The sequence below is a fragment of the Phoenix dactylifera genome, chromosome 7, assembly GCF_051530095.1.
Source record: "Phoenix dactylifera cultivar Ajwa chromosome 7, Ajwa_hap1_PhDact_Kaust_v1.1, whole genome shotgun sequence".
Taxonomy (NCBI): Eukaryota; Viridiplantae; Streptophyta; class Magnoliopsida; order Arecales; family Arecaceae; genus Phoenix; species Phoenix dactylifera.
Genome location: NC_143196.1, coordinates 21987271 through 22006347, shown reverse-complemented (window position 1 = coordinate 22006347; position 19077 = coordinate 21987271). Strand labels below are relative to the sequence as shown.

General features: G+C 37.0%; 1 protein-coding gene across 4 annotated transcripts in view; it reads right to left on the bottom strand.

Annotated features, from left to right (window-relative positions):
• The window catches only part of NQR (ARP protein (REF)), a 66159-nt gene that overhangs the window by 21167 nt on the left and 25915 nt on the right, over positions 1–19077 (bottom strand). For 3 of the 4 annotated variants that reach the window (XM_088701291.1, XM_088701294.1, XM_088701293.1), the window contains 7 exons: positions 18130–18256; positions 17918–17998; positions 8400–8498; positions 8167–8262; positions 7833–7907; positions 6562–6681; positions 4261–4389 (listed from right to left, as the gene is read on the bottom strand). In XM_088701291.1, coding sequence (XP_088557417.1) covers positions 4261–4389; positions 6562–6681; positions 7833–7907; positions 8167–8262; positions 8400–8498; positions 17918–17998; positions 18130–18256 — 727 coding nt within the window. The remainder of the gene's footprint in view (positions 1–4260; positions 4390–6561; positions 6682–7832; positions 7908–8166; positions 8263–8399; positions 8499–17917; positions 17999–18129; positions 18257–19077) is intronic. The other variant, XM_088701292.1, reaches the window with a different exon arrangement.

Sequence of the window (19077 nt, the reverse complement as noted above, 5' to 3'; positions counted from 1 at the left end):
CTTTTCAACATTATACTGAACAAAACATGGACTAAAAAGAAAATATAATTAAAATAAAAAGCAAATGATATTAAAGCCCAAAACTCGACAAACTCCAAGGATGCTCAATAATATACATGAAGCTCCTATCATGGCACAAGGTAATCCAACTCAATACAAAAGCTTGAATGTTTCATTCAAAATGCATCATGATCCTCATCAAGTCTTCCATATTTGGAGAAATTCTCCTCCAATGAATCAAGATCATGATGATTCGCAAGCAACTCTGGGTTAAGCTTTTGTAACTCATCAGCTATGACTCATGTAACATTTTAAAGATGCACTCCTCTCCACTTGACCAAGTATTTTCAAAATCCATTAGTGCTAATTGAGACTATTTGCTCATACATGATGTCTTCAATCTCATCCTCTTTCTTCCTTCTCAATGGTAGATGAGGTGGAGTGGGAGGCTTTAGGAGCGTAAACATTAAACCTGGTGGAGATGCAAATGCAGCAGTAGGTGTAGTAGGACAGAAGGAATGAAAGACTTAAAAGGTACATATATGGACTTATGGAAGAGTGTCAAGTCCTCTACATTTCACACATGGCCAATCCCCATGTCTTAATAAAATCCAAATCATAAGCATTTGCATCAATCCATTACAAGACATGGTAGGGACCTATCCTTCCAGCATGGAAACCTCGTTATGCTGACTCAAACCCTCACCTTGTCTTCCTCTCCAAACTCTTGGTACATGCGATTTACATCTGTTGCAGATTTGTAGCTTCCATTGCTCAAAGCTATTTTTCAGCAAATTTCAAATGACACATATGATATGCAAATAAATATGCTAACTTACTAGGTCCAGATACAATAGGTACGGGAATCAAATCTATAGGTTTCCTAGGCTGGTTACCCATGACAATCTCTAAAGGAGTATAACCTGTAGACTGATTGATGGAATTGTTTTAAATAAATTCTACCAGCACCTGATCCCAACCAGACACATGACCTTCTACAAAAAATCTCAAAAGATCTATTGGAAAACTGGAGTGTCAAGCATTTTCTAGAGTGTTTTTCAGAAATAGCTCATGAACTTTCTACATCCATGTCTGAGACAAGGTTCTTAGGAGACCATGCAAGCTAACTATTTTGAAGAACAAATTCACAATATAGGATGCATTAGTAGTCTTGTTACAAGGGACAAATTTTGCCATCCTAGAAAACCTGTCCACTATAACAAGGATGGATTCATGACCTCTAAATGTCCTAGGAAGACCTAAAATAAAATCAAAACTGATGTCCTGCCACAGTGCACGAGGAGTAAACAACAGTGCCTACAAGCTTATTGTTTGATTTCTACACATCCCTACCTGACATGTACAACACTGTGCGGTAGCGTGCACCGCGTGCAGGGAAGAACACCCGTGCAGGCGCGGGGCCGCGCGCGGTTCCCCGTGGTGGGAACTGCGCTTCCCTGCGCAGGGAACCGCTCCCGCCAGCTGGGAACCTCGCGCGCTGCCCCGCGCGGGATATTTAATGCCACAGAATGCCACTCTGTGGCATTTAACGTGGGGCTCAGGCGCCCCCGCGCGTCCGTGTGTGCTCCCACGCGCGGAAAAGGGGCCAGTTCGGTACCGGTTTAAACCGGTAGGAACCGAAACCATACCGATCCGGTAGGTGACCGGTTCGCCTACCAGTACCGGTATGACGTACCCTGCTACATGTATATCTTCCACTCTATTTCTTCATTTTTTCCTAAAATAAGCAGGTTCCCTTCACCATTCTAAGAATCCCCAAAATCTTTCCTAAAAGAAATTCGGAATACCACATAACTCAATATAGAGAGTCGCCTAAAACAGTGAAAAATCGTATCTTAATTATCACATGACTTTTTAACCCAATATATACCTTGGATAGGACTCTTTTGCACCAATTTCACTTAATATAGTACTCTAAAACCAACTCTAAGAAATGCCTAAGAAAAACATTCAAAAATATATAAATTATTTTGTCCTCATTTGCTTTCACTGTGGAAGGTCTCATCCATGCAATCTCTTGAATGGTGCCCACACACAATCTCCACTGTTGGATCCCTAGAAATTGATGATGGAGTCCCACGAGCAATCTTGAAATCAAAACATTTGACGACAACTCTGATGCATCTTGATCCACTGCTTGAAGGCTCCCAATCACCTGGTGCACACTATAACATGAGGAACCACCTAAACTGGCCAAGAACGGGTCATTATAGCAACGATCTGAATATTAATCACTGTGCAAGTCCGTAAGAACTAATTTTGCTTTCAACAATCCAATCTTCTGGTCTCCTTTGACGACACCATAATTTGATAAAATTGTTGAAAATCCCCTCATAGCTTGATAAGATCACTGTTGAGTTATTCTTCAATCAAATCATTATTTGTTTGATCTTTGCATGACAAATCCTCAGTTTCAGGCTCTTCTTGCAACTCAACATGGGCTTGTGTTGAAAAATCTGCTTCAAAACCTCTAAATGATTAGAAGCTAGAGAAGATGAAACACATCAACGTGACGCACAATGCCTCGGGCTTTTACAAGTGTTTGCAACAAATCCTTTGTTGTTGCAAGATCATTTTGATAGATACAATATCATAATGCATCTGCCCAAACACCTTTTGTTCTCATATTTGATATGCTGATGAAAGGCACCGAACCTGAAACTAACTCTTTGTTTGTTAACATGATGATGAGGGAGAGAAAAAGGATACAAAGAAGAACTAGACAAAGAAAGGAAGAAAGAATCGGACCCTTTAGCTCCGACACCAAATTGATGTAGGACAAAATAGTGATTGCCCACATATGCATGGATGGTCCCATGGATGAGTTTAATTTAGGTTTCTGGACATAAGGTAGAAAGGGAAATTTGACTCTTATGGTCAAATAAACTTTTTCTGGGTTTTGGTGACAGGGAAGGATAGGAGAAACAATACTTTAATTATTTTTAGGCTAGATAAGAACATTCATAGTTGATGTATAAGCAAGGATCGTTGAACCGGCTCTACGACACCCAATACGGTTCGGTACGAACCGATACCGAACTGGTTGGGCGTGCCCGTTCACGAACCGGCACGCCCTAAATTTTTTTTTTTTGAGTTTTTTCTCTTTTCAAACTTTTTCTATGAATTTAAGTCTAATTTGATATTTTTTGGATATTTTCTGATATTTCTATGATCCCGGTTAAGCTAGATGATGCATCTTATAGCTTTAAAATGATATAAATCATAAAATGAACATAAAATATCTTCAAATCAAGATACAATCAATTACATACTTTTAAAGTCCAACAAATATATATCATGATATCTAAAATCAGGTCGAATGGCGATGCCTCTCGTAGATATCCGAATCATCAGCATAATCAGGAGGCACATCAACCCACCTCTCTATCCAAGCGGCATTGTAGTCTTGTATGTTCATCCCATAAGGAATGCGCATCGAGTTATAACACTTTCGGGTTATAAGCTTGTATGCCCCAAAATACATTTTCGATTTTATAATTTTTTTTATTTTTTAATAAAAATTATCTTTTTTAATTCAAAAATATATTTATAATTTTTAAAAATTATAATCCAAAAATTAACAATTTTTATGTCAGCATATACATTGTCCATAGATCTACAACATATAAAAAAAACAAGCCCAAATCAAAAAAAATGGCATGATCTTCTCTTATTTTGCAATTTTTGAGTTATTTTTAAGGTCCCTAAAAAAAGATAGGAGAAAGAAAACACACTTTATTTAGCCTTAGCTCTTCCTTCTGATAGTCTGAATCAGTGTTGTTTGTGAATTTTTTGAAAAGAAAAAACCGGTACCTGACCGTTGGGAAGGCCTTCTTCGGCCTCCCCCTTCAGTGGCGTTCGGCTTTTAAAGCCAACGCCACGCCACAGTGCCCACGCTGTGGCATTTGCCACGGCGGGCCACAAGCCCCCAACTCGGTGCAAACCGACCGGTTCACACCGAGTCCAAGTCCGAATCGGACCGGACAAAATTTACTTGTTTTGCATCATAGTTAACGGATTATTTGCTCATCCAAATTTATATTAACAGAGCAAAATTGAGTACAGAGTGAGAGATCAGTCCTTACTCTATCCTTGCTTCCAAGATGTCCATAACAAGTACCATGTCAGTTAAATTACAAAATGAGGTGAACTATGACAAGTAGCACGATAATAACCCCATCAAAGCAACAATTTTAGAATCCAAAGAAATTAAGAAACTGAAAAAGCATAGAAAACTACCTGAGAGATCATTCCAATTATAATAAGTCGTCCATAAACTGCTAGAGCATTTAAGGATAGATCAAACAGTTCTCCACCAACAGATTCATATACGATATCAACACCTTTTGGAAATTCTTTCTTTAACACCTGAAGCAGATGATGTTCCAGTCATAACTGTTATTACAAACAATTCAACCAGGTTGTGAGTAACAAAATTTCAATAACATGGTGGTTAATAATTTCCATGAGCAAAGCTATTTTCAGATTAGAACTTAGGAGAACACTCATATCAACCACTTAACAAGAAATTCACAAATTACAAAAGGTGTACTTTTGTTTTTGTCATGCAGGAGAAATCAAGTAAACATGTGAAAAATAAAAACTGAAAAAACATGTTGTAAGTGTTCCTTTAAAAAAAAGAGCCTTGCCTTGTTAAACAGTATGTTCCACACTTCATAAATGACAGAATCAAGAACTACAAAAGATGAATTTTTATACTTATAATAAAATAGAATGTGTATAAGAAAGTGAAAGAGTTGCAACTGAGGAAATCATATTTTAGAGAAGCAGAACTCTGAAAGTTCCTGTCCTTAACTAATCCACCACTATGTTTTAACTGTTATAAGTTAACAGGAGGATGTGACACTCCAACAATTTTCAATGTATTTAAGGATGAAAGGAAGGATCAATAGAGCATGGCTACCAGTAAAAATGTTCTCTGATGAAGATCTCTTTTGTTAAACAAAATTATCAATGGCTTAAAATAAATCATCAGCAACTTTGCTCCAGCATATAGACATTGGTTAAGGAGTTGGACCATACAGCATATATCTTAATAAGTGGATTTGACAGTTCGAATGTTCGATATTAGTATTTTTTGAAAAATGGTGAGAAATTGACCAAGGCAAATATATGGGAACCTTTCACATAATGATTGTAAAGTGAAAAAGAAAAATACATCACTTTAACAAACAGTTATATGAAACTACTCAGTTTTCTTCTTTCTGAACGATGAAGACTAAGAGTGTAGAAGAAAACTTTCTTCTTTGTTACTGGTTGTGTAAAATTCCTTCATGGCTTTCCTATATTGTCTAATACCTGAACATTCAGTCAAAGTTAACATGTAATCAACCAGAATGCCCCACAAAATGTAGCCTTTTAGGGGAAAAAAAGAAAAGAAAATTTGCCATCACCTCTCCACAACCTATTAACAGCTACATATATATGACCATTTTGTAGCCCTAGAAACATGCTTATGCTAAATTTCTCTCGAAAGAAAAAGAAACTAGCTAGTGTTAATCATGCCAAATTTTATGTTTCTATTTTAGATTCATTCTTTCTATTATCATATGTTTCATCAATGAAAAGCCTTAGCCTTTTGCATCTCAACAATGGTTTGAACTTTCAACTGTCAGCAGTGCCAGTCTGTGCTGGCTGGCGCATATCATGCTGTGCTAGCGCTGGAACCTAGAATAGTTTGGCATGACACCTATTTAACTCTTGTTTTAATATTTTTAGATGGAGCATACTGCAATCCTGTTTCAGGATGTTCGTGATCTTCAAATTTATAATAATATATTTTAAATTTAAGAATGCATGTTAATGTCCCTTTTACAGAAAATAATGGGAATGCCATGTTAAGCAACCTTGAAAGACACATTATTACTGTCAACAGCCTATGAGATTATGACATCATCCATACAATTACGAGGGCAATAAAGTCTGTTTAAAGTAAAAAATTACAAATTAAAACAAAAGAAATACATAGCAATGAATCAGATGTACCGTTGCTATATGCACTGCAAATCGTCGAGACAATTACATCCCTTTTAAGTATCTAAGTTAATGTTAAACAGCACAACAAACAATTTGGAAAAATCAGATGAATAGATGATATTCCTTCTAATGGTGTCAGTGCAAGAATAGATGGTGCTAATGAGTAATGAAATTAGCATAACTTGATATGTAATATGTTTCCAATTAATCATTCTACCCTGGAATGGGCCTGTGCTTGATCAATAACATCTATATGAAACCGGGCTCATGTTACATGAAAATGAAAAATGAAGTTAAAGATATTGATACCAGTGAACAATCTTGTAGTAAGCCATAGATATTTTCAAGTGCCCCTATTGGAGGGCAAAACACTTTAAAGCAGTAACTCTATCAGCAGAAAGAAGGACCAAACATTCCCATAGAACAATGAAAATCCAATTAATTATCGATCTTCAATAGAAAATGATAACTATTCATGAACATGTTGTAGGAAATGAAACTAAAGAAGACAGAACAATAACTTTGAAGATGTAAGAGACATACGGCTTTTATATTTTCCTTCTTATAATCTATAACACGATCAACTCCTAAAGACCTCAAAAATGCGGCTTTTTTTTCACCTCCACATGTTGCAACCACCTTGTTTCCCGCCAATTTTGCAAGCTAACACAAACACATTGAAGATAATTTAGGAGCCATAGGTCACATAAAACTGGCATGTGAGCCAAGCTATTTCATACCACATTTCAGATAATATATCAAAATTTCCTAGCTGTCCAGTCCATTAAGCTTTCAACACCTATTTTACCTTCTACAGTGCCAGAATAATATAAAAACGTTTCATCAATTATAAATATTAGAAACGACATATAGAATATATTTAATTATTGAACTTCTCAAAACACTTTTGAAAGGAAAACAGAATAAATTCTGGAATATAAAATCGGAATATAAAATTAGAAAGAAATTTGAAAATAAAACTATGCAGATAAACCAAATAAACAGTAGTACTTTCTGCAATAAATATGATCATAGATTTTATCTTGATTTAGATAGAATTGAATTATACGATCAAATCAAAATACCAACTCAAAATCGATAAAAACATTGGAGGGTTCAAAACAAAAACAGAAACATCTTTGCTTCCATATTTTGTGCCTGCATTACAAATAAAAACCAAAAGCACCTTTAAATTCTTTTTCCCCTTTTCCCTCAAAAACATTTAGATGCAACGTTCCTCTTGATTAAAATAATAGACAAAGTGTTTGGAACAATTAAGGATAGCCTTGGATGCAGTATACCACATATCCTTTAAAGGAGTTATTAACAAAAGATAAACACAACAGATTGCTAAATTGTAAATAAAACTAATTTGCTTGAAGCATTTTGCACAAGAAATTCATCTAAGTCAGATAAAAATTGTCATCGTAATTGTAAAAGTTTTGGTATTAATGCACATGCTTTAGTTAAAATATGGTAGCTGTAGCAGCTGTCACATTATGTGCGTGAACAGCTTACCAATTAGAATCATGAGGATTGATCATTCTCTCCAGCTCTGTGCTTATGTTACAACATTACATTGATACACTATGAATTGGTATTACAGGATAATCCTTAATTATCATTAAGTTATCAATTTCGACGATCTCTTATTCCATGTGTGCTTACAGTTTGATTTCCTGTTTTCAATTTTCCTCGCAAGTTGCAACCATAACAATAGAGCATAATAGCATGAGAAAAGCTGATAATGATGTTTTAAAAGATGAAGATGACATTAATTCAAGAACAAGAAAAATCTTGCTGTAGTTGCTGACCTGAACTGCAAACTGTCCGGTCCCACCAGCTGCTGCTGTAACTAAAACTACTTGTCCAGATTCCATTTGTCCTGCCTAGAAGTACGGCAGATACTTACATACATGAATATGAAGAATACATTATATCTTGATATTTATATATTAAAGAAAATACTAAATCTCACAAACGATGAGCTACATGATAATCACAAAATGACTTAATCTTCATTGTTTCAATCATAAACATATTGCTAGATGATATGGCAACCAAACTCCAAAGTCCAAATACTGATATATAAGAATGAGTAAAGTTTCTGCATAAGCACATACCCAGACCTTAAAACTTATGACATACCTTTGCTAGAGCAATTGAAGCTGTCAAACCTGATGTTAGCATTGCTACAACCTCGGGATCTGGTTTAGGTACAGGAAGAAGATGTTTTGCAGGAACCTGCAATCAAAAGTAAGGTATGAAGTAGTAGTAGTTAATTAACACATATAAAATCCTAGAAGAATGAAATAGACAGTCAGAAGTAACATCAAATAAGGATAAATTTAAAAATAAAAAATGTCAAAGAAAAGTAGTACCATTGTGAACTCAGCATAACTTCCAAAAGTCATAAGAGCGACAGGAGTGCCAACTTTTATATGGACTGAATCACCAACAGCTGCAACTATGCCCACAGCCTGCAAAAAGATGATGTGAAAATTTGGCAAGGGAAAAGAAGAGATAAAAGAGTTATGCCTCTGAAAAATCAACTAGCCAGTACCAAGATTGTCTAACAACTATGAACAAAATTGTGATGTTAAATTGGGCAAAAATGTTCTGTTTTAACTGGATGCTTTCAATTTCAGCAGATACTCAACCTTGGGGTCATCTCTAGATCATGAACACTAGATAGATAATCTCAAACATATCATGTTTAGTTCAGCCTCACTACTGGGTACCATGAAGATCCTTTTTCTGTAATGAATTTTAACTCTACCCTTCCTAGTTTAACTACACTTCCACCAAAAACCTTACCACAAGGTCTTTCTATGATGATCATGTGCTCTATTCACTTCTTCATGATACACAATTCCACATTGCTGCTGGGATCCTGTGATCCACAAACTAGCTGGATCAAATGGTGTTAGGCAAATGGAGATATCCTATGTACCTATGCAGTGGAGTAAAACCATATTTAAATAATTAAATATGGTGTTTGTTATTCAGACACAAGGTCCGTCAAATCGTCCCGAATCAGGTAGTTCGGGCCAACGTCCGCCGAATTGGTACCGGGACTCGTATTGGTCGGCTGTCGGTTCGATACCGTACCAACACGGTACGTAGAGACATGCCGGTTCACTGGCATGCCAATTTTTTTTCCAATGCCTTTTAGGTTTGATTTATTGGTAATCAATTTTTTTTTAGTATTTCAATCATTTTAAGTATAATTTGATGTTTCTTGATGCCTTTTGGTGTTTCTATAATTCCGATACAACTAATGATGCATCTTGTTGTTTTAAAGTGATGCAAAACATAAAATGATTAGTGAGATGTTGCATATTACAAGAAACAACATGAAATATTCTAATATCAATTAGTGAGATACAAAATATAAAATGATACAATCAATTACATATATTTAAAGTACAACATACATACCGATGTTTAAAATTTTGTCAAGTGGCGATGCCTCTCGTATATATTCGAATCATTAGCATAATCAATAGGTACATCAACCCACCTTTCTAACTAAGCGGCGTTATAGTCCTATATGTTCAGCCCATAAGGAACACACTTTAGATTACAACCACTTTCAAATCTTTCACTAAAGCTCTGACTCTGAGAGGTATCTCTGTCTGATAATACAGCTGTAGAGGAGTCCATCTGAATGGACAGCAAAATCCGACCCGTAAGATGCTTCAAACTACGTAGGATAGTAGCCACGGAAAGACGATGTCTCAGATGCACCAAAACAATATTCGTATCCGTATGGGTCATAGGTTGTATGTGGCTGTGAGTAATAGGATCCAGTATACGACTCGAAACTTGATATATCTATAGATTCTATTCCACATGCGAGATCATCTGTAACTACATCATGTCCTCTTAAATGACCTCGAGGAGCTCATCTTCTATATGCAATCGTATTCTCGCGGGCTCTATCAGATCGTACACCATGGTCCTTATCTTGTATGGCATATATAAACTGAAACTCGCCGGTAAATCGAAGACCACCCTACGACTATCTCATAAATGATGGCCTCATGTCCACTTTTTTTCTAGCTATCAGATCTATAACCACCAGAACTATCATCGTTGCTCTTCCTGGTCTCTAAATCTAAGTGCATTGACTCACTCTCCATCGGGGTTGCAACTGTCTTTTTTTTTGCTATGCTGAGCAGCTGCCTGCTTATCTTTTGTTTTGTACCTAGCTATACTGGGAGGATAGATGTCGCCCTCCTGAGTCAACTGGAAAGCGTGGTGGCCTCGTCTAAGCAACTCTACATCATATCTCGAAAAGGATGTCTCGGACAAGGAGTCATGTGATGATCGGCTCTCCAGTAACCTCTATGGCTGTGGGTGATCAGCTAGAAGGATGCGTGGAATGTTGTGATCTGCTCATTACCCTGTATCCATTCTAGCCTCGCTAGCTACGAAACTGGCCGATCATGGAGGCGATCTTGGCTCATCAAGCTTCGACTCTTGTTGCTGGTCCACGAGCCATCCGATCAAAAGATCATCTTCATCGTTAACGGAAGCATTATAGATCGGATTCGTATACTTCAGCTCCACTTCATCCTAAATGCACTTCAGCCTCAACCTCAAATTATAGTAAACATATACAAAATCGTTGAGGCGCTTTCGTGTAAAATGATTTTTTGTTTGCTGTGGATGGGGGCAAAAGTGGACCAGTTGCGCCCACAGCCACTCAAGGAGACCGTCTGAAAGAGGATCTAGATAGCTAGCCGCTTAGGATTTGTCGCGGACAAGCCAAAATTAATCCACCATTCAGTTACAAAAAATTGAAAAAAAAATTACATATTAAATAGTATTATATTAGTAATCATCTAACGTCAGATAATAATTATCGTTGATATGTAATACACCTAGATTCATACTTTTCTTATTTACGACAGCTATCGAGACTCCAAAGTTGTCGGTGCCCATTCTAAATATTTTCGTCTGTAAAAAAAATTGTGTTGTAATATATTAATCATTAAAGATACGAGTTAACTTACGCATGTCACTTGAGTTAACTTACCTCTTCTAGATATAAGGCTGCGACTTCTAGATCAGGCTCCATGTTATACATCACATTATGAGAATAGCCAAAAGTTCGTCATCTTTATCGATTCCAGATATAGTGTACTGAAATCTAGAGTTCAGATAGTAAGCTGTAGATAAAGTTCGTAATTATTTTAGTAAAATTGTACAAGTACAGAAATAGTCTTTTTTTTTGATATTATTGGTTACTTGCAAGATGCAAGTTCCTATCTATCTGGTAATCCCACCGCTACTCAATGATGTCGATATACTCCTGAGCATGCATCGAATCTGCCTTCTTGATTTGATTTTTTTTCTCTCCATCATATGATACAAGAAGCCCATCTAAGGATACCTCTCGTTGTCCATGGTCCGAAACGCTTCGTACAATGGTTTGATACCTTTCACTACTTCTTGGCCCACTACCAGAATGTCTGTCTCATCCAAATCCTCAACAATGCTTTCTTCAGTGTCGGCCCTCACAAATCTAGTTTTCTGCCACCCAATACTGACAAACATCTGACGTAGGGTTGCTTCTCTTAAAGAGGCTATCAAGCGCAACATAGTTAGTCTCAAGATCTCTCCCCCTGCATACCTCCTCATCAATCTAAAGATGTGCATATAATCGTGCACCTGATCGGAAGTATCAATCAACATTTGAAAAAGTCTTCATATCACAATATGTCAAAAAGTTGAGGCTTCACCTAACAGGACTAGTCCAACCATCACACATCATCGTAGGCAATCCACTTCTCTAGCTCCATATTATTATCAAAAAGCTCACTATAAAGTCCTTCAGTCTTGAAAAATCTACACCGGAACCGGCAGCCTGTATCGAGAAAATAGCAGACCTATAGTATGTATTGTCTTTGCAGCATTCGCTAGAATGTGGATAAAGTGAAATCACGATCCAACAGCTCGCCACATATCCTTCTTCTACTCCTTTAACATGGTGTCAACTCTCTGCTGCTTCGAATCATCATGGATGGTGGCTCCTGGTAGAATCTTTCTGAAGAACTTTCTACTACAAAAAGCTCCCAGCATAGATACAATACGACCACCTCCTCTACTAACGACCTTCCTAATTGAGAAGATCCTCCTAAATTTGAATATGCCCTGCTGGTCATAAAATTGAAGCTTGACTCGTAGTGTGAGGGCCAAAATCAAGCCCTATGCCTAGCCACCTCATCCTATTGTTATTGATCATCCAGGCTCACCTAAAGGACAAGTTGAATTTGTGCCTTATCATCTAAAGCAGACGCCTCCGACTCCCTCGAGTGATAGAAAGGTGGCTCTACCGCTCGACTCTCCACCTCCATTTTTTTTGTAAACCCTCTCCTTCGCTGCTCTGAATCAGCGAAGTACTTCATCAACTGTTGGACTTTCTGTGGATATTTCGGCACATATATATACATCGAGATAACCACCAATTAGGTGCTAATTCAACTTAGTTATCCATCCTCTTTTTAACTCTATATTGCACCAATTGCCCTTAAAGTGGTGCCAACCCGAAAGCATTTGCCCATTATTCCAACCAATGTCATGCTTTAGATCTTTTTCTTGATCGTTCCATCTTGCAGGTTTATGAAGCAGGTTAATTTATTAATTTTTTAAAAATAGCAAAAATTTATTATGATTCAAAAAAAATATTTTCTACTTCAGAATATACATCTAACTCATCTAATGCATAGTACTATTTTTTCATATTTCTTGATTTATTTATATATTTTTAATAATTTTTAAATTTAAAAATATGTTTAAATATCATAAATTCAGAAAAATATATTTTTTACTTCAAAAAATACTTCTGAAATATAATATATCTTTTTTTATAATTTTTTGTATTAACTATATATTTTTAATCAACTTTTAATTAAAATAATTTTTAAATACAAATATTTTAGAAAATTAATTGAGCTCAGATCTATGTAGAACCCTACCATGGATGCTCCATATATTTTTCTAAGCCCGTGGGCATGTATCAAAGGCTATTTATTTTTTATTTTTTTAAAATTTAAACCTAAACCACTATGTGCATAATCGCATGAAAACTTGAATAAATGGACACTAAATTTATCTTGACAATAGCTTTCATGCCCCTAAATAAGCTTCTAATTTTACAGTCATTTTTCTGAATTATATTTTATTTTATTTTAATTTTTAATCCAAATATATATATATTTTAATTTTAAAAATTATATATAATCCGAAAATTAAAATTTTTTGTGGTATTGTGTAGATCATCCATACATCTACAGTATATTGTGAAATCATGCCAAAATCAAAAATTTTGGCATGAACTCTTCTCATTTTGCAAATTTCGAGGCATTTTTCGACCTTGGAAAAAAAGGAAAATGAGTTTGGAGAGGGTGAACCATACCTTATTTTGGGTTGGATTCTAGTTGAATCGTCACATTTTTTTGCCATGGGGGGAGGGAGGGTTGAAGAAGAATTCAACGAAGGCCTGAGAAAGTTCTCAAGCCTTCCTAATAGAGACTACCAACATATAAAAAGAGAGAGAACTGATTCCGACCTGTTCGGACCAATTCCGACCGATCTCAGACTGGATCCTACCAGTTCGGGACCAATTCTGATCAGTTTCGACCCGGTCTCGCACTGGATCGGCTTGGTACTAGCCGAACCGCTCGGTTCGGCCTAGTTTGGCAAGCTTTGGTTCAGGCCATATTGAACCAATCCGGTCAAGATCGAGGCAATTCGGGTGGTTGGGGCAATTCGATCCCTTAAATAACCCCCAAGCCCCCTTCCTTCCGCGACCTCTTCGATTGTTCAACATCTCTCTCTCTCCCCCTTACCGCCCCCAGTTCCACCATGATCGGAGCTTTAAAGCTCTACAGCACTCGACCGAAGACTCCACCGATGATGGCGACACTGACACTCCCCTCGATCAATGCCGACGGTGTCTTCGATGCCCTAAATCGCAGCCGAACATAGGTACGCCTCTCTCCTTCGATCTCCCTCTCCTTCTCCCTTGCTTCCTCTCTCTCCCCCCTCCCTCTCCCCCTCCCTCTTTCTATTTTAGCACACCCCGACACAGTATAGCACAAACCCATATCGTACTAAATCGATCATTGGCCGGTACAAGCCCTGCAAGCAGTCCAACAGACCTTGCTCATATATGCCATATATGCGTTTATAATTTTTAAGATACAAAGATTTTATGTTTCAATATAATGGTGTCTTAATAACTACTCATTTGATCTACGAACAAATCAGTGTTGCATGGGCACAAACATGAGAATAAGATTCAAACATACATCCAAGTGTCTAACTTAGTGAAAGGAAAGGGGATGCGGCAACAGATAGAAAATAACTGTAACTAGATTATATATCCATTTTTTAAAAAATATAGTAGAGTAGAAAAATTAAAAAACATTATTTGTTAAGGTGTTTGTGCATAAGTGTTTCTTATCCAAGCTCCAAAATAAGCTCAAGGATACAAGAAAATAATAGGTTAGAAAGTTATTTTAGTTGTCCCCATCCTTGATTATGACTAGAGACTAAAAGTAAGATATGCCTACCACTAATGTCACTACGGTCGGTCATTGGCAAGGTCAACACTCCAAAGATACCATATTTATCGATCATCATCTGACTTGTCGTATAATTTTTCTTTTTTTTAATGACCATAGTGCTTTGGATCATGTAGCACTCCAAAGGAACCACTCCTCATCCACCATGCTTCAAAGTAGGCAAGCCAAACCGCGGCCAGATCAGGGCATACCAAACTGGACTGGTTACAGACACAATTTACCCTTACAAAATGGCTTATTAATTGCATCTCTCCCCCCCTAGTCTGAAGCTAGTTGTCATCCCTACAAAGCCCCCAGCGAGTCTCTCTCCCTCTCTCTCGATGTCCATATTGCCGACATTGGAGCTCTTGAAGTTCCATGTCAACAGATCCGGTTTCTCTCTCCCCCTCTCTCCCTCTCTTAGGGTCCCCATCACTGGATCTGGAGCTCTCAAACTCTTAACAGATCCGGTTCTCCCCCCCCCCCCCTCCCTCTCTCTGTCCCTTCCTCTCCTTCCTCTTCCTTTTTCCCCTCTTTCTCTTCCTCTCCCTCCCTCTCTTCTCGAAGCTCCCCGTTGATGGGCCTCTCGGCCTCTCTCGGGCTAGTATGGCGTTCCATGACTACGAACCTATACCCTACAAAATCGGTCGTCAGCTAGTACCACACCTAGTATCGGTACGGTGAACCTTGGTTCGAACTTTATCAATCTTATCCATGTATCGCTCTTTTAATTAACAGGATCAAGATAACTAAAATAATTTTCTCTAGACAATCTCTACCCTCGGTTGCAAAACTAGAATCCACATATACCAACTATATTTGCAGTTAAAGAGTTCACTTTGGTTGGATTATTCTTTTAGACTTGGTCCGTAGAATCTGTCCCACAAGATCATTGAAATGTTCGCCGCTTGCCAGCCTCATCAACTATTCTTATATAGAAATAGCAAGCATACAATTTCTATAAAGTTCAAGGTAGATGGAATGCTACTGGAACCAGCCCACTCTTCCATCCATATTATTACTACATTAGTATTTTGCAGCATTAAATCTGATTACTAATAATAGCAGCAGCGTGTTGCCTGCTAAACTTGTATCAAATAGCCTATAAACAACAATCAACAGCATTTGATATGGAAAACAGAAAGTTTGCCTACGGCATCCATCCATCTGTCACAGATGGATGGATGCATGATCCATGCATGCATACATTTGTATATATGTTACACATACATCCATTTTGGCTCATTGATAAATTTTGGTGGTAGCAGTAAATTCATATCCTGATCGCAAGGGCTTTGAGGGACAATACATTTCAGGAATAGCAATGACTTCAGATGTGTCTACAATTAGATGCAAAGACAGTTATTGTCTTTGGATACGGATTAAGATTGTTAACGAAATAGAAATTTTGTAATAGTAGTATGAGGACTCCAAGAGAGGGGGGGGGGGGGGGGGGGAGAGATTGACTTAGCTACACTCGAGTAGATTCCTACTTAGATCCGGTCAAGTCTACATTGGATGATAGGGATCCCACATTGATGAACTACTTGTACACCAAAAATCATTTGATTTGGAGACCCCTAGCCCACACATCAATTGGTCAAAATAAAAAATGAACAGTTTAACTAACATGAGACAAAATACATGCTTTTTTTGCCACTTGATGCATGAACTAGGAGTCTCCAAGTCATTTGATCTTTTTGTATGTAAGCAATTTTGAGGTAGGAAATCACATCCAATAGCTTGGATTATCGAGGGACCCCCAGCATCCAACCTATACTTGACTATATCTAAATGGACATCCGCTTGAGTATAGCCAAGTCAATCTCTCTCTCTCTCTCTCTCTCTCTCTCTCTCTCTCTCTCTCTCTCTCTCTCTCTCTCTCTATATATATATATATATATATATATATATATATATATATATATATTATGTATGCATACAGTGCTATTAATAGATGTCATTGGTCCAGGAAAATTTCTATATCGATGTAGACATGTTAACATGGTCCATGTACAACATCAAGCAATGTAAGAGTGAACAAACATGAGATAATGGCATTTGCAGGATTTCTTTGGCACAAAAACTGAAATGCTAAGGTGACACAGATTGCACACATCACCATCCCATCATACCTTTTAATTAAATAATTTTCGTTACTTGGAAACTAAAGCCTCCAGAAATCAATTGACGGTTGACATATGCAAGATTGGAAGCATGTCTAAGATGTGCAACCAGCATAAGCATGACATCCTAATCGAAGTTTCAAAATCTACTTCTAGACCAGAATCAGTTGGTTAGGAATTGGATCCATACAGTAACAGACAAAACTGTATGAACACTTGAGATGGTCTGGCATCCTAGTAATTCACTTGGATGCCAATATTTTTTGTTATTGTCTACTTTTTCCTCTTGTTTCTTGTTTCCAATGGTTATTTAGAGGCCTTCTAAGGTTTGTTAGGGTCATAATTTAGGATCAGGGAGGTTTTTGAGCCAATGATGAGATTTATGGTGTTGGTTGTAACACCAATTTGTCACTTTTTTAATTTTTTCTTTTTTTACGTATTTATTTGAAATGGTAAATGCTACTTGGTTTTCTCCATCTTTTGTTTCTTAGGGGAAAGAAAAGGCCTCGGGCACCTCTTTTTGATGCATCTTGGTTGACACAACTGAGTACTGCCAGTGCCGATCATTGGCCCAATTTGTAGCAGATATGCCAAGCAATACCAAACAGGGCAACTTGTTTTTCCATATAGTGTGGTCCTAAACCTGTCCCAAGACCCAGCATCTCACTGGTCTGATATGGGACAGTTGATTTGGACTAGCATAGACAATTATTTTGATTCTTGATAGTTGATACTGATGATTTTTGGGAAAACTATATATTTTAGTGCACAGCCCCCTCCCCACCCTAACACACACATGCACCAAAGTGGGGAAATGGAGGCACAAAGATCAACAAATTCACCAGATCACGTAAGACAAGTATTACATGGAAAAGAATATATTAAAATCCTAGAAGGACAAAAGCATCAATATTAGGCCAGGAGAACAAAAGAAAAATTCTGGAACAATTTGAAAATTTAGCAGGTTGATAAAAGGAAATAATTTACAAGTTAGATGAAGAAAAAGGAATAGAAAATGACATACAAAAGATTGCAACTATAGTGCTTCACTAATATATTGTAAAGAAAATATCTTGAATATTAATGAGTTTGATGCTACAGCATCAACAAACAATTGCAGATGTAATGTAAACATGTGCAACAGTACAACATGTCAAAATATTCATATATTCATGCAGAGGTTAAGATCTTACAAACCTCAAAACCAGCATCAAATGGAAGGTGTGCAGCAACTTCATTCTTATTGCCGCCAAAATAACGCCCTGAGCTAAAATTCACCTATGATGCATGCAATCTACATTAATCAAGAAAGTTAAGTGCCATAAAGAGCATAAAGAATCAAGTAAACATTCATTGGTTTTATCTACAGAAAAACTGGTAATGTAAAATGCAAAATAGCAATAACTTACATCACTGGCATTTACACCAGCATAGATGACTTTCACGAGAGCATGCTGTGGTTTAATGGGTAAACTCAACTTAGTTCGAACAATGCTAGTAGCACTTCGGAATTTATGATTGAGAGTGTGGACAACCCTAACAACAAGCAACAGAAATAAAAACATAAATATCAATAGATAATAACACTAGATAATTTGAGAATTGATAATTAATAGAAAAAGAACTAAGATGTTAATTAGAGAATTTTAGGTTTAGCAGTAGAAATTAATTGAATATGAAGCAACTAACATATCAATTAACACATTGTCACAAAGATCATCCAAGAAATATTACACATCTCAAATAGTTTTCCATTGCTTAAGATGGTTATGTGATCTTTGAGTCATTTCAAGTAAGAAATCTGTTCATCAGCTAAGAACAATAAACTATATCCAAAAAAAAAAAAAAGCTAAGGACCGTAAACAGCATGTCTCGTTTGATGCATGATAAGCATACTCAAGTTTCAAAAGCATAGCATTTGTGCCCAAGGATTGTTGAACTGAGCCGACCCCGTCTCCGACCGGGTCGGTTCTCCAATAGAAAACGGTTCCGTCCTCCTAGGGGCCAGAATCTGATTAAATGTGGCCGGAACCGGACGGTTCCGTCTGATTCGACGGACCTTGTTTGTGCCTACAATTCTTCATATTTCTATCGCATGTTGCTTTCATTAACATGTACCATATGGCAATAGAAGAATAACAGATACTTATATTGACATGTAAAGTTGTGGAAATACAATGACATTCCAGTCATAGTATTTTAATTTGATAATGATAGCAACAGCTATCATGCATTACCCCATCAAAATGAAGTCGCCTATGGAGCATAAATCTAGTTGATTTTTCACAACTAGCCATGAACTTCACATAAATCATCCAACTGATTATACCAACATACTTGGCAAGACCAATTGGCAC